The 16,679-nt window shown below is 38.5% G+C and overlaps 2 protein-coding genes across 2 annotated transcripts in view; one reads left to right on the top strand and one right to left on the bottom strand.

Annotated features, from left to right (window-relative positions):
• LOC138045379 (uncharacterized) overlaps positions 1–3,673 on the top strand; it is a 14,228-nt gene extending 10,555 nt beyond the window's left edge. Inside the window, exon 3 of the mRNA XM_068891857.1 lies at positions 1,312–3,673. Within this exon, the coding sequence (XP_068747958.1) occupies positions 1,312–1,860 (549 nt within the window). The 3' untranslated portion in view covers positions 1,861–3,673. The remainder of the gene's footprint in view (positions 1–1,311) is intronic.
• A 2,342-nt stretch (positions 3,674–6,015) lies between these two features.
• LOC138045378 (uncharacterized) lies at positions 6,016–15,367 on the bottom strand. Its single transcript, XM_068891856.1, has 5 exons — positions 15,245–15,367; positions 14,616–14,682; positions 13,439–13,636; positions 11,014–11,295; positions 6,016–9,396 (listed from the first exon to the last, which is right to left on the bottom strand). Exons 1-5 carry the CDS (start codon positions 15,314–15,316, stop codon positions 8,954–8,956), a joined length of 1,062 nt encoding a protein of 353 aa, XP_068747957.1. The 5' UTR covers positions 15,317–15,367; the 3' UTR covers positions 6,016–8,953.
• Between the last annotated feature and the right edge of the window lie 1,312 nt (positions 15,368–16,679).

The following is a 16,679-nucleotide window of genomic DNA, read 5'->3' as shown; positions in this document are numbered from 1 at the left end:
TGGCTTACATGTAACATGCCCCTGAAGTAAAAACTGTTAAACAATATGTTATTCAATCAAAATACAAATTAAACACAATACATTTGTAAAAAGCAAGCACCAAATTGATTAATTCACCATTTGTAACCACAGATAAATGCTACTTGTAGGTTAAAACCATTATGCTTCATTTCAAACCTATAACTGAAATCTTTATATATTGGCTATATGAAGTATGCCTAACTTACATTAATCTAAATTTAATAGACTCAGAATGGAATTGGTTCCCAAATTAGGTTTGGGATGCACAATGTTATCCCAGAACATTCCTTGGTTTAGGGGGTTTGTTGGGAATTGTGCCAGGATCCTTGCTTTTAATGAAATCCACAACATTGCCCCAAATACACCCCAAACAAAATAATGTTGTTGGGGTCACAGTTTCCCAGGTTTGATCCACATTGGGATGATTTTTACTCAAAGTAGTCCCATAGTGGAAGTAATCAGCTCATGTCAACCCAAATTATCCCCAGTTTCATATTTTTTAAAAACCTGATTTTGGGTCTAATTTAGGAAATACTCATTGGCAATGATTAACCTGATTTTCTTTGCAATTGCCATACCCAACTTAACCCCCCAAAAAACCTAACTTTGGAATTTGGGAATTCTCATCTCCCAAGATGAAACAAAATTAGACACCGGGTTGGGAATTTACCAATTTTTCCTGTGATTATTGGAGCGGTGCAGTGGCCCCAGGCACCGGGGAAAGGGTACTCTTACTTAACAACAGGAGAAAAATGTAGTCTTACTCTTCCAAATGTACATTATAGTAAACTAAACTTAAGCAAAAGGTACCGGTAGATAGCACTGTGAGTGACATAGATAGAATGACTAGAATCTCCTGCCAGACCCTGAAAATATCCTAATCAATCCCATAACCGTTTATGGGCCTCTATATTGTGCCGTCAGAATTTTCAATAATAGAGAGATTTAGCTTCGCGTTTACGGCAAACATGAAACTGAAATTTGCGTTTTGCCAAAAATCGAAGAAACAGGTCTGATTTTAGCTCCTTTTTTGCCTGTTATCTACAAATCACGCGCAACCTCTAAAATGAGAGACAAAAGTTAGAATAACAGAATTTTCATGCTTCTATCCCAAGCAACAGCCTGCCGTTTGACTTTTCCCGTCCCACGGAAACGCCATGCTAAATCTCTCTAATGTCTTTCTTAATAATTTCTTAATGAGTTATGCTTTTGTGGATGTTCTATAAGACAGCTGTTTAGGACCCAAGCAAGCAAAACTAACTTGTATTCTTTGATTTTCACCTTGCACAGGCTCAACAGCAAATGCAACAGTTGCCATGTAAAAAACTGGCTATTCAACGGGCAAACATACAGAGTGGACAGGGTGAATTTAGATCAAGCTTGCAAGGGACGGGAAATGGCTGGATGTCATCACAGCAGCCCATGTCATTTCCTCAGCCACATGCTCAGTATGTCACAACTGGTACAGCACCAAACAGTATGAATTATGTTGAGAGTGGACAGCGTGCATTAGGATCAAGCTTGTCAGGGATGGGAAATGGCTGGATGTCATCACAGCAGCCCGTGTCATTTCCTCAGCCACATGCTCAGTATGTCACAACTGGTACAGCACCAAACAGTATGAATTATGTTGAGAGTGGACAGCGTGCATTTGGATCAAGCTTGCCATGGATGGAAAATGGCTGGATGTCATCACAGCAGCCCATGTCATTTCCTCAGCAGCAGCATGCTCAGTATGTCACAACTGGTCCATCACCAAACAGTATGAATTATGGTGGGTACCCAGTGGGTCTCATGCCGGGGTCTGGCCAAACTATGAGTCACCAGTTGTGGAAGTAATAATTATACAATCTTGTAAATAAGAATTTTGAAATCAGTAGTAGCCTTGTACATGGACAGTTGGTTGATAAATTGCTGATCTTTGCGTAAAGCTTGGCCACACATGTTACAGAGTTTGTCAAGAAATAAGCTGGAAAGGCAAAGTTAAAATGAATGATTGTTTTTAGCCAAGACACTGACGTTCATCATGTTTGTAATGAATGGCTTCTTTCCTTAGAATTGGGAAAATCATATCAAGTTTTTGTATGTCTTTAGTAATTTATTACTGGTTACTGGTTTGTACCAAACTGTTTTAAATTGTACACAAAAAATGAAGGAATCGGATGTTCAAAGACACCAAGGTGTGTGTTCATCTTCCCTCCTTCATATTTTGGCTCTGACAATTCATTTTCGAAGGAAGGCACAGTTTCCTGCTTGAAATTTGGCTGTGATTGACAAAGTAACTGAAATGTTTTACTTCTTTGACTACCGGTAATGCTTTTACTTCATATCTTTCATTTTACTGCACATCATGGTGTGGTCAAGTTTATCAAAGACAGTATATTACAGCTAAATATCACAGTAAAAAGCAAGCTGTTTCTAACATTGGGGAAAAGCTTGTTTCAGGAAGTCAAGTAAAATAAATGTTTGCCAAAGGTAGTGAAACTATATAAAACCAAACTAGTTACTGTTGAGAAAGTTTATTTGTCTACCTCTGACGGAGGCATCACGCATTGATTTTCTAAGTTGGCAGTGCTCGGCGAGAGAAATTATTTTAGGTATAGATGGTCCGAGAGAAAATTCATAAGAAGAAGACGCATAGCTTTAAATCATTGGCTCCCTACGGCTGGACATTCATAGAGGCTGGTCATCTTGTGGATGTCCTAACAAGCCTTTGGCTAAATCAATACCAGCCATCCTCTTTTAAATCTCTGGGATACAGTGACAATAGGCCCTTTTCGATGTATTAAAATTCAGCTTGAAAAAGAGGTTGTGAGGACAAAGACAAAGGCAAGTGGTTGATATGCAAATATTTTTCACATTCATTCCAACGTGTTTCTATTGTTTTTGTCCTCACTGCCTCACTATCAAGCTGAATATTTGATATTTCGAAAATGGCCTATTGACGCTTCAAATGTCCCCTTTTTTTTACCTTGCTCGTAGTATTATTATGGGGTTTACGAGGAATCTGTTCTGGGCAAACTTACAAATCGTCAATCCATTTGTAAATTGTTTTAATTGAGAATTTTATGTATTCTCACTCAGTTAATGTAAATTCCAGTATTATTTTTACTTCGGTCAACTTGTTAGCAGGCCGGAAATACGTCCGCTTTCGTAGGCGATCAATTTGTCTGTCACCTGTGTAATGAATGATTTTTACACCGGAAAGGTGAAAATGCAACCAACTTCCGGTCATACGGTTTTCAGTTTAGTTTTGCGAAATAGGAACGAGATCAGTCGCGTCACAGACAACGTTGAGGGAACCAATCATGAACCGACTTCAGGGGCGGGAAAAGAAGTGCGAAAGGGTTTTGTCTCGCCTCTGATTGGCCGAAATCATATAATTAAAGTATTCAACAAGCGTACCTATGCAAAACAACGAAATCGTGAAATTACAACTGAAAACCGCTCTTAATTCACCAATATTTAATAAGCTTGTCTGGCTATTAAAGCCTTGAGTTTTGCGTTTGCGCACGCTTGACGACTGCATTGTCGTTCTTGAGAAAAGTAAACGTTCGTTCAAGTTGTAGTATCGTCAGTATTTGAGTAAGATAAAAGTAGTATGCTCACATTCAAGGATAAAGGAAATAAATGTCGCGCAAATGACGCTGAAGAGCTTGTGAAAGCATTTACTTAACTCTAATGCTTCCATGCAGAAGACGTAGAACCCCGAGCGTTTACCATTTGTCAACAAAAACCGAAAATTCCGGTTGGAAATTCAAATGGTACAGCAAAAATCCTGTACCATTTGTAAACTCTTACTCGACCCGGCTCACTTTGGCCTCTTTTCCCGCCATTCGACACTGCAGTTGCAGCCGCCATTTTCATTTGTCATTGTTTTCTTCGAACCGCGAGAGACTCGGGCTTGGCGAAACGCCACACAGGAAAAATCCTGTACCATTACGAGCGTTCCATTCCAACCAGATTTCCGAGTCCGTGCAATGGTAAATGCCCCCCGTCTCGTTTTTTTCCCTTGGGGCGTTTAAGCATCGACGACGGGAACGGCAATGAGAACGTCATCTTAGAACATAAATTTGCGTTATTGCAATCACTTTGCAACTATTCCAAGCCTTTTAATATGACAAAGGTGTAGCAGTCCCTCAGGAAGGAAAGCGTTATGGGCAGCGCTTAATTTAGGAGAGAAAATGAAAATTTATCTTCACATACTGACGTTCAACTTCAAGCCTTGTTGTTTTGCTGACGACGGCAAAGAAATGGACAAAAGTTTAAAAAGCGCGTGCAGAAGGTGCAAAGCTATTGTTTTTGTCCACTGAATATGTAAATTTGTGACGTTCTCTTTGGCGTCGCCACTGTTGCTTAATTTCCCTAATATAATAACTCGGACACAAATGTTGGTCGTGTAAACCTCGCAGAGGTAACGGCAATTTATTTCCAAACTCAAAGCAGAACGGTAACTTCACAAAATACAAAAATGCATATGATTAAGAATTGGAAGCAAATTAACGGCATTCTCTATTTTCGAATTCCCCGTAATACACTTTGTTTGCCATCCAAATTTTGCATAAACCATTGTTTTCAAATGCTCTTGGGAATATGCAGTGTCCCCAAGAGCATTTGAAAACAATAGTTTATGCAAAATTTGGGGGGCAAACGAAGTATATTATGGGGAACTCGAAAACAGAGAATAGAAGTACGTGGTTGACATCAAAACGAATAATCGTCGCAGATCAAAGATGAAAACATCGTAATCGCGGAAGATTATTTCTGCGTGGCGAACTAAAGGAAAAAAACATCCCATCATAGAACGTCCAGCTTAACCTCCGTCAACATCCCATATGAATAAACCCCCCTCCCTCAGGAAAGAAAACCGAAGACTTGAATCTCGAAAGACCCAAGTCTGATAAAACGATCACTTGGTGTGGGGAGAAAATGTTGCTGGCATTCTTAACATGAGTTTCTAGTAGACGACATCTCTTGTTTTGCTTTTTAAGGGTGGCTTTTACTGTAAAAAAAAAACTGAAAAGTTAATCAGAGAAAAAACCAAGCTCTTTTCCGCCGAACGGAGGGCGGGTGATAAAGCTCCGAAAAAAACTGCATAATTTTAAACATTCCGAAATCAATTAAAAAGAAATAGAAAAGAGTCTGCAACACTGCCTTGCTCCGGGAAAAATCCAAATGCGAATTATAATGAATCCACAAATGGATTTTGCATTTCTTTACCAAAATCCAAAAATTAATTTTCAAGTCCCAAGAATTCACTTTTAATTTTGGTTGATTCTATATCTTTCCTTAGGTAACGCGACGGTGTATCGTTTTGATTCAATCTCGAAAAATGAAGGATAATACTTAATTTGGAGCAAACTGACAATGAAGGATAACCCTTCATTTGAGGAAGAGATCGTTTTGCTTTGCCAACCATAAGACAAAAATTTAATTAAGTAAATTATTTATTTTTGCCCCGTTTTCTATTTCGTCGCTGAAAGACTTATGATAGCGCAAAGTATTAATATTTTGAGGTGACATTTTCGTCGACCGTCGTAGATCTTAAATTCCCGGGAATTTAAGAAACAGCGACGGCTACAACTACGACATCGCCACAAAACAATAATATCATTGGTTAAAAGAGCATAAATGATCGTGCTCCACGTGCAGCACGGATTTTAGCTCATATTTTTGCGGTAATCTGCATAACGACGACGTGTAATCACCAAATTTGAGGTTTTGACGACAACGTGAGCACGCTACAGAGAATCTTTCATTCCTTATTTTCAGGCAAACTGCTCATACCAATTTATTTTTAGGATACTTCGCCCACATTGTACGACGCGAACGAGATGACATAATCGCGAAAGACTTTTACTAGAGCAAAGTTCTATTTTGAGGTGGCGTTTTCGTCGACGTCGCCGTCGTAGATCAGTTAAATTCCCTATTGACCAATCCGAAACGCAATATTCTGTTGAGTATGTAATTTTTAATGAAAGAAAATTATCTCGGTTATAACAAAAAGTTATTTTAATAACTTTGTGTTTACATTGCGCTTTTACATTGTACATTACATTACTGTACTGCGCTTTTTACATTGTATTTACATAGACTTGGATCGAAAACTGTAGCCATAAATATATCCTAGTTAAATAATTGCTAAAAAATGTTACAAATGAGCTGCAAAAGTTCTTATTTACCTCTTGCTAACCGAGTTCGAGGTCCGTACCGTAAAATTACGGACCGAGTGTTTTTCCGCGCTTGGGCCATAAATCAACGGGAAAAACGAGGATCCGTAACCTGACGGAGAAAACTAGGTCAATAAGATGTTTATTATGTTTTTGTGGTAATCGACCGCGCGAGAAGGGAAACTCAGGTTGAAGTCAAGCGGAAGGTTTGAACAACTCCCACAAACATTGCCGTGCCAAAATCCGAAAAACGAAATCTTCTTGGTTGTTTGAATTAGTTGCTAGCAAGATTCAAACAGTTTTACAAGTTTATGTAACTGACGACATTGAAAATGTTTTATCAAAATTTCAAATTTAGCGGGCCGCTCTTGAATACGGCCCCATAATTTATCTAATGATAACCATTACAATTTTCTCAAATTTGATTGGCGCATTAACTACTTTATTTTTCACTAATTATTGTGTAGGGTGGAAATCGGACAGTGAAAATTGGACAGCTAGCTGTAATCGGACAGTTGCATTAGCCAATCATATTAAGTGCACTCAGCTTAATCCACCAATCACAGAATTTATCACATATAACCATAGCAACAACCACTTACCCTACCAAACAGGAGATTTTCCAAAATGGACAACTTTGTAACATTAGACAAGGAAAAAGGAATGCATTAATTTTGTTTACTCGGAAATTGTAATGGTTATGATGAATTGGTAACAGGACTTCGTGTCGTTCAATTCGTATAGGTAATCACATGAGTCCTCGTACTATTAAGGATTAATTGCACGAGTGTTTTGGAAATTTTCCAAAATTGCCCGAGTCGACAGGTAATCAAGCCCTCTCTTGATTACCAAAAATGCCCTCGATTAAGAAAAAATACCCTGTGTCTCAGCTTATCAGCGCTCAGTAATTTTGCCCTTTGTTGATAAGGTCTGTAATCATACTCGTGATTATACAAATCGGACTCCCGCTACGCAGTCGTCCGATTTTGTTAATCACTCGTATGATTACAGACCAAATTGCACTCCAATCAATCCTATGACCATTATTAACCACAGCGCGCGCACTAAAGCGGTTTTCAATTGAGTGTCGAAAGTAATTAGCGAATTGCATTCGTTTATGATTACTTCACTCAGTGATTGGTTCAGAGTTCTCGCGCCACTTTTTCAACCAACCAGTTGCCCGTTTCTCGAAAGTCCCAAAAACTTTTCGGGACCGAAAAGCCATTTGCGAAACTGCCAACCGCTTGTTTTTGAAAGCCGATCTTTCTCTTTCTCCGTCCTTTTTGATTGGCCAAAGTAATTACTTTGGTTTTCGTTTTACGACACTCGATTGAAAACTCGCTCATCTGAGGGTTCTAGGAGCTTTAGCAACTACGACGATTCGCGTTATTGTAATCAATCCGCCACTATTCCAAGTTTTTCAACACGACAACGGTGTGGCAGTCCCTCAAGAAACAAACTGATACGAGTCACGCTAAATTTAGGGGAGAAAATGAGAATTTATCTCCGAGTGCTAACTTCAAATTTGGCTATTTCACGTTGTTGTTTTGCTGACGACAGCAAAGAAATGAACAAAAATGAAAAACGCATGTGCAGAGCGTGCAAAGATACTGCTTTTGCCCCTAATTACGCAAATTTGTGAAGTTCTCGCTTCGAGTAACTTTTTGTTAGGACGATTCGCCTATTTACGATAGTGCCAAGATGATATTTTGAGATGACGTCGTATATCTGCTTTACCTCCCCAGCAATTAACCAATCAATACTTGTGAGTGAGAATCTTGAGTTGGCTCAAGCCAGTTTCAAAGCTTTAAAGTAACGTTCTTATTAGAAGGTTTGGCACTATTAGCAATGTTATGGTACCATAAGAAACATCAATTACTGCTGAACAAGATGCGGTCATAACTAGTAAGTAATAATACCAGTAAAGCGGTCACAAGATGAAGAAACAAGTCACTGTGGCAACGGGAAAGCCCTGAAATAAGGAAGGAGGAAGTGTGGCCCAGTGGTTAGGGCGCTTGCCTTAAGATCCAGAGATCCCGGGTTCAAGACCCGCTCTAACCACTCGTTGAATTTGATCCTGGTAGTCCCTGGTTCAACTTCCCAGCTGCACTTGTAAATAGCCAACTGGTTTGTCTCCGGCCAGTTGGGATTCTTAACAGTTGTTGTTCTGTTTCGTCGTTTCGTTGTGTTTCATTTGCCCTGAAAAGCCCCTATGGGAAGCGGTCAATTAAGTATGTATTGTATTGTAATAACACCATTTACTTTGTCTTTCGTTGCACATATCTCAAAAACAAACCTGGTGACAACCATCCCCATTTTTTTATTGCTGTAAAGCGATCAGAAGGTCAAGATGAAACTTTCTGCAAAGTTTAAAAAAGTTCTGTACAGCGGATCCAGAGCCACCTTAAATCCGTGATTTTTTTAAGGTGGCTCTGATTCTGCAGCACAGATTTTTTTAAACTTTGCAGAAAGTTTCATCTTGGCCATCTGATCACTTTCCAGCAATAAAAAATGAGGGTTACCGAGTTTGTTTGAAAGATATGATCAACTAAAGCCAAAATATGGGGTGCTTTGCTAGGCTTTCCCGTTGCCAAGGTAACTTATTACGTCACAATGATTACCGCATCTTGTTCAGCAATAATTGGTGCTTTATACACCAATTATTGCATTGCTGTTACGTGATATGGTGTGTAGTGCCAATCTTTCTAAAGAGAATGTCTTTTCAAAGTATTCAAGCAGGTTAGAGCCACCTTAAACATAATCTACACGTCACAGTTAACTCCACCGTACCCTGGAAGACAGATACAACTTCCAGTGAAGCAAGAACCTCCAGTTTCACTGCAATTAGTGCATGCAGGCACATTCTCCACCTTGACAGAAAAACTCAGTTCAATGGCAGGGGAATAGTTCATCCACAATTCATCACCAACTTCTTCGTTCATAATCATAAAAGATGGAAGATCTTCAATGTCTCCCCCAATTGGAATATCTACCTGTACATTGTGATCAACGCGAGAAAAGGTCACTTTCCTTCTGAACAAGACACGCATGGATTTATATGAATAGACCAGCTGGCTTTGGGTGTTTTGAGCAAATACTTCAAAAGTGTTTGGTGCAACTTGATGTGGCGTTCCAGTGAAGTATGCATTTGGGAATAAAATGAGCGGATACTGAATTGATGGATAGCTAAGCTTATCACTTGGTCCTGTGAAATGTAAACAAAATAGATGAGGCAAATCAGTATTTCAATTGAAATTGATGCGTCAGTCTAGAAATACAAGTTAAACGAATGCAAACTGAGACACCAGACTTTGCAATAAAAAATATCAATAGTATCATATTAGACTAAAGTGTGGTATTCATCAACTTACTTCTACTCAAGAAGAATGTAACTGTTAATGAAGACAAAGCAATGTAATAATTGTAATACAATGTTAAAAACATTGAAATCTTTGTGAAACACTTTTACAGGTGAAACTGGATACCCACCTGCAATGTTCTCTTAAACCTGGACAAGGCATTCATGACCTACTACCAGTAGCAAGGGCCTTGGGTTTGCAGGTCCATAATACATAATTCGACTGCAAAAAGGCTCTTCAGTTTTCAGAGAGATTGGGGAACACTAATCCTATTGTGGCTTCATTGCTGGTGTAGGACACACATTTTCGCCTCATGAATTATTCAAGCCTCATAATCCAGGTTCAAATTTAGCTTTGGCTAATCATATGAATTTATGCCTGTCGGTCCCATAAATCTAAGTATTTAAGTGAGCCTTGCTTGGCAAACAGCCAATTGTTTGCCTTCCCCTGAAGGGGTCTCTTAGTGTATTGCAACACAGTGTATTTTTAAAAGGTAATCACATGATTTTGAGGGCAATTTGGGATAAATGAGCCTGAGAAATTTTTTTCAAAGACCAACAAATTGCACATGTGGTAGGGCAAGTGTGATTTGTGGCCTTTGAAAGAAGTTACAAGTGCTTAGTTATTCCAAATTGCACAAGAAAAATCATGTGATACAACTGTACCTATTAGTATGTAGTTTATAATTATTATGGAGAAGTAACACAAGCATATCACGTAGCATGAATGACATATTTCATTATAATTTGATGAATCACTATGCACGGCTTGGGCATACAATTCATGTTAGCACAAATCACCACATATGGAAATAAACAATAGCTAACAATAATTACATCATTGTTAACAATGGTTTGTGCTCTATATGTGGGTTTGCATGAATTATTAGCCATGACTCATGTTACCTCTTGCCCTGAATGGACACTTTTCTGCACTGTGTTACCCGAAATAAATTTTCTAGTAGCCAATTAGAATGGAGAATTTTTTCCCTGCTTCTTTATTTCTGGCTTCTGTGAAGTTACATACATCCTCACAAGCCTCAAGCTTTGATTATACTGCTGTGTTTTTCAGGGAAGCTTCTTTACTTTGCCCTTTAAATTAATTATGGAATGGAAACTAGACCGCTTCAGGAGTAGTAATTGGCCCACTGGTCAGGGCGTTGGATTGGCATGAAGATGTGTCAGGTTCCATTCCCCTTTGACCAATGGCTCAATTTCTCTTACAAGGTTGCACCATCATGTCACCTCTAAGAGGCATTGTAAATACTGGTACAGCCATTGAACTGGTTCCTGCCTACCAGTTGGAATTCTCAACCATGTCATGTTTCATTTGAATTATTTCTTTCAGCTCAGGTTATTTATAAGTACAATGCATGGACAAACTTCATTTGATGGCTATGCACACCTCCATCGTGAACAAAGTATTGTAAATTTTTTTTTACAAAAGTACTACACTGTACTTACTTTCAGTGCAATTTTCTCCTGAATATCCTCGTAAACACTGGCACTCGTTATCCACACCACAAGTACCAAAATAACAGGTTCTTCCACCGCAATCAGGAGCTGTGCAATTTGGACATGGATCCACTTTAACTGCAAAGTCCATCTCCCAATGCAGCCACTGTGTGTACCAGATGCCTGAGGAACCACCAACATCTTGATTGTTGAACATCCACAGATGGATGTTGGAGATATTTGTAATGTTACTGATCGATGAGTAGAATTTGTTTCCACTTGAAAAGGCAGCTGCAAAGAGATTACTCAATCAATAAACTAATAACATTTAGTTAAATATTAACTAATAACTAATTTGATGTTTCCCTCCATTTAGACATTGATGCATCCATCAATGCTTTGATCAACAGTCTGAGATTAAACTCAACTTCATGGCAACAAAAACCCCTTCACCTGCAGCCTTTATCCTTTTATCTTGTTTATCATGTCACGGCAGCTATGCTGATTTCATACCCTGGGGAAAGGGGACTATTTGCAAGGACATTTTGGAGAAAACTTTCCTTTCCAGAACTACAATTGCCTGGATAAATCCCAATGATCAAAACACTTAGTTATTACTTATACATGATGCAACAAAATACCCAACTGCATGATTTAAGGCACCTCAGCTAAAATTCAACAAAACAGTGTGTGGTAGCCAATTTCAAATGAATCGTCAAACCATTGCAATTGAGCTGTTTGATGCAAATTTTTACCATTTATTTAATAAAGAAAGGGAAAAGATATTATTATATTATCACTTGTAACAGAATAAACAAATTCAATCAAGAAGTCTATAGACCACTTTTGTAAATGACAACCACAGGTCTTTTATATTTATGATACCGGTAATGAGACTTACTGCCCTCGCTTTGCAACAAAACTTCTTTTGAAATTTGCTTGTACTAACAAGGCTATAATGGTGAATTCCACAAAACTCGTTAAGAAAACTGTACAAAAACCAACAAAAAGGACTTTTTCACTATTTCTTCCATGTGAATTCCACAGCAGTTACTTCTCTTCCCCCTTCCCCTATCCAATGTTGATTTGAAAAGTGTTGCTTTCCAGGAAACTGTTCATGACCCCCAGAAAAGAACATTGAGATGGGGGAGTCGGGAGAGGAGTCAATTGAAATTGTCTGCCTACAACTGGAAAGCGCTTGCGAGGGTCATTTCTTAAGAGTTTTGTCCACGATTGGAGGTCCCATTATTTATGACTCAAATGGATTATGGTCAATAAGTCAATGGCTCATGAGTCATGTCAGTCAATGAGACTCACAGTCAATATAGCAATAATTTATTGATTAAGCCTAAGCCCTCGTTTCAGTGATTACCGGTAGGCCTAGGCACTCTCTGAAATTTTAGCTTTCATTTTATGGGTTAGGGTAACTCCACTAACTGATTGACTCATTGATTCATTGACTCATAAATACTTGATACTCCCACGATTGTAGAAAGGATTAAAATAGAATATTTTATTTACTTGACACTATGAAAGCAGTCTATAACAGATAACATTTGGAGGACTAAGACCATGCTCCATGAATTCAAACCACATTGATTTTGTTAAAGTAATGGACTGATTGCTATGACTCGTGTCCTGAGACACTTATTTTAACTGCACTTCTAGCCTGCAAAACTGGCAGCATGAGGATGTTTTATCATGACCTTCTATAAACATTGTTAAAGTGGTACTATGATCAAAAAATCATTTCCTTTTTTTCTTCAGATTTTGAAAGCATGTTTGCTTAACACCTAACTGGCAAAATTTTGAGCTTTGAGTTTTATCCAAAGGCTGTTTATTTTCAGTGTAAGTTTTGGATTTCACGGTCCGCCATTACTCACGTTCAAAACTGGCCGATTGGACCTCAGAGGGTTGGATCAGAGAAAATGATGTCCTTCACTCACTAGCTTAAAATTTCAGCGTGTAAACGCAATTTATTACATTATGCAAAACACGGGTTTAAAAGTCTGAAAGCCTGAAACTCCCGTGCTGCATATTAATTCAGCCGCGTATACACGCATTGCATTCTTAAACTAGTGAGTCTTTGACGTTATTTTCTCCTCGACCCAGCTCTCTCAAGATCTTAAAGTTAGTAATGGCGGACCAATAAATAAGAAAATTCCAGTTAAAATAAACAGGTGTCTTTTTAAAATCAAAACTTAAAACTTGGGTCAGTTAGTGTTTAGTTAACATAGTTTTGAAATCCAAAGAAAAAAAAGAATTGTTTTCTTGGTTGTAGTACCACTTTAAGTAAAGTGATGGTTGCTTCATTGTTTTTGCTGCACCAACTGAAGATAAACTGCTTCCTGCAGCCAAAAATGTAGGCAAATTACGACACACAAGAAAGTTGCCATCAATGAACTTCATGCAATACAACAGTAACACAAATTACCTTTAAATTTAAGTGTTCTCCCAGGCATTAATGTGATTGATCTATAACGAAACTCCCGTTGCTCATCAGTTATTGTCCTGCCCCATACTATAAACTCATTCTCTTTCAGCAGCTGGTAATAACCATTGTCATAGGTGCTGTCATAATCCACACCAGAGAACAGAACAAGAGGATATTCATGAGACGGCTGGGGTTTGCCTAAGAAAATAATTCCATCATACATTTCATTTTTAACATAACATTGCATTGCAAATTTAACTTCTCAAGGGCATTTTCTGGAAATCTAACACTAAAAAAATGGCTAGCCTTTCTCTCCACCACATTTGGGGTCCTCTTAGGTTTCACTCTCACAACAATCAGCCAAAAAATACTTTTTTAAAACTAAAACCAAAGAAACTGAGTGTATAAAAATAAAATTCCGTTCCCACAGAGATTGTAGAGGCAATTAGCTAAAATTGCATTCATAACTGCAAGGATGATAGCTTCACTTGAATTCGTATTGGATTCTGCAGTTCAATATTATGATTCATTTCATATATCATTTCATTAGAACCCACAAATGACCAGCTCCAAAAATCTTCATAGATCAGTTGGTTAGAGCATCACACCGGCATCGCAAGGTCATGGGTTCAAACCCCATTGCAGGCCTGAATTTTTCAGGCCTCTCTACGCAATCGCTAAAATTGCGTTTATAACTGCAAGGATCATAGCTTCACTTGAATTTGTGTCCGCAGTTCAATATATGATTCCCTTCATATATCATAGCAACTTATGCTAATTAGCAACTATTCACCTCAGTGCCGGTGGGTAGTGGTGGATATTTACCTCGCCGCTTTGTGGCTCGGTAAACATCCACCACTAGCCACCAACGCTGAGGTGAATAGTTGTTTTAAGTATATACTAAAACAGTGAGATAATATATAGCACAAGATGAGTTTCACTCAATTATTCCTGCAAAGATTACAACATTTTCAGGCGTCAATTCTGCGCGAGTTGCTCGGAGGTGAATAGCAAAGGATATCCAGAGTTTGAGTAGCCAATCAGCGTGCATGTTCAACGCTATCCACTGTTTTAGTAGATACTAATACGGATTATCACAAATTACAATAATTATTTGTTTAGGGTAAAATTAATAACAATCATAAAGAAAAGCAGCATCCATCTTAATAATACATACCAGACATTGCATAGACACTTCTGCGAGACCTTTGATGTATGGAGTCAGGCTCATAACCACCAAAGCCCTGAACAGCATCATTTTGAAATATATTAATTCAGAAAGAACCAGATAGAGCTTAGTATTATTTAACATGAATAACTTGTTTCACAGACCGATTAGGCTAGCAAAATTACTTAATACCCAGCCCCCACGTCCCCCCCCCCCCCCCCCCACCCCAGGAAGGTTTCCCCAAAAAGAGGGTGGTAAAGAGTATTTTCGTGAACCATGACTTGTCTTTTTTATTTCGAGTGAAATGTGAAATGGCCTTTGTTTTACCTCATGAAACGCAATTTTCAATACACCCCTTTGCCACCCTCTAAGAAGGTTGCTATTAGTAATTGGTGTGAAAGGAAGTCAAAGTAAAATGAAACTTCCCTTCTTACACGTCTAAGTACACCATGCTTCCCAATAATAGCTGCTTGTTAACAGCTTGAGAACATCAAATTTATCAAGTGCAAATGACAAAGGTGCATTTGCTTTAGAATGGGAAAAATCGAGAGTTAAGCTTAAGCTTATTGCTAAGCAACGAAAAAAAAAATGGACCAAGGAATCCAGCTAGATTTTTCATCATTCTCAACCAAACTTACCGTTATATGAAGACAAAACTCCTCCAAAACAAACAGAACAACGAAGAAAACGAGAGCGTTTTTTGCCGTCATTTCGACTTCGTAGCCCGCTCCACAAAATTGTTTTATGGCAACTGAGGTATTTCGTTCCCAGTACTACATATAGAACTTGGAAAGCAAAAGGACTGGGGAGTGCGGGATGCACAGCTGAACGACGCTCGTCCGCGTAATAGGGTTGTCCACATTATGCTCACAATTTTCACTATTATGCTAATTCTTTATGCTCAAAAAGTCCCAGTATTGTGCTCAAAAATTTTCCCCCTGATCACTCATTTTTTACATAAAAATATAAGTCCCAGACTCCCATTCGCCCCACGTGGCCACATCCGTTTCCTGTGGTGAGGTCTGGGGCAATCGATTGTCACGTATATTTCTCCACAGCAAATCAGGAATCCCAATTTCGAGATTGTACCTAATTCCGATGTATTTATGCTGGCATAATTCTCGATGCTCATGCCTCGCTATTATGTTCAAAATAATTATGCCGGCATAATGTGGACAAGCCTACCGGGTAAGTACTTAATGTATCCCCTATTATTATGTATTTTTATAGTGTATTTAATAATTAGCCCTACATACCCTTGTATACCCTCATATACCCCTATATACCAATGTATACCCTTATATACCCGTATATACCCATGTGTGCCTTATATACCCATGTATACCCTTGTATATCCTTATATACCCCTGTATACCCACGTATACACTTGTATACCCTTATATACCCCTATATACCCATGTATACCCTTGTATACCCTTATAGACCCCTATATACCCAGGTATACTCTTATATACCCCTATATACACATGTATACCCCTATATACCCGTGTACACCCTTTTATTAAAACTGGATCATTGGATAATGCGATTCAAGAGTTTTGATTGGCTAAGCCATCATGGGTTATGAGCCATTATACCATGATCTACAAACACGACAAGCATAGTCGTGATTTTTTAGGCCTTTTTATTTTCATTGTAGTCTAGTTTTCTATATATTGGGGGCGTTTTTAATAAAGCAATTACTTCACTCGCGGTTGTTGGATATGAGATAATTATAGCCAGCTCGGCGCTACGCGCCTCGTTGGCTATCTATCATCTCATATCCAACGCGCGCTCATCAAATAATAGTTAAATATACCAAAGTATACCCTTGTATACCCTTATATACCACTATATACCCATTTATACCCTTATATACCCCTATATACACACGTATACCCTTATATACCCCTGTATACCGAAGTATACCATTGTATAAAATGTATAGACCCCTATAAACCCGCGTATACCCCTATATACCAATGTATACCCTTATATACCCACGTATACCCTTGTATACCCTTATATACCACCATAATACCCAAATATACCATTATATACCCCAGTATACCC

This window comes from Montipora capricornis, chromosome 4 (genome assembly GCF_036669925.1).
Source record: "Montipora capricornis isolate CH-2021 chromosome 4, ASM3666992v2, whole genome shotgun sequence".
Classification (NCBI taxonomy): Eukaryota; Metazoa; Cnidaria; class Anthozoa; order Scleractinia; family Acroporidae; genus Montipora; species Montipora capricornis.
The sequence above is the reverse complement of the archived record's forward strand: the minus strand, read 5'-3'. Positions and strand labels throughout refer to the sequence as shown.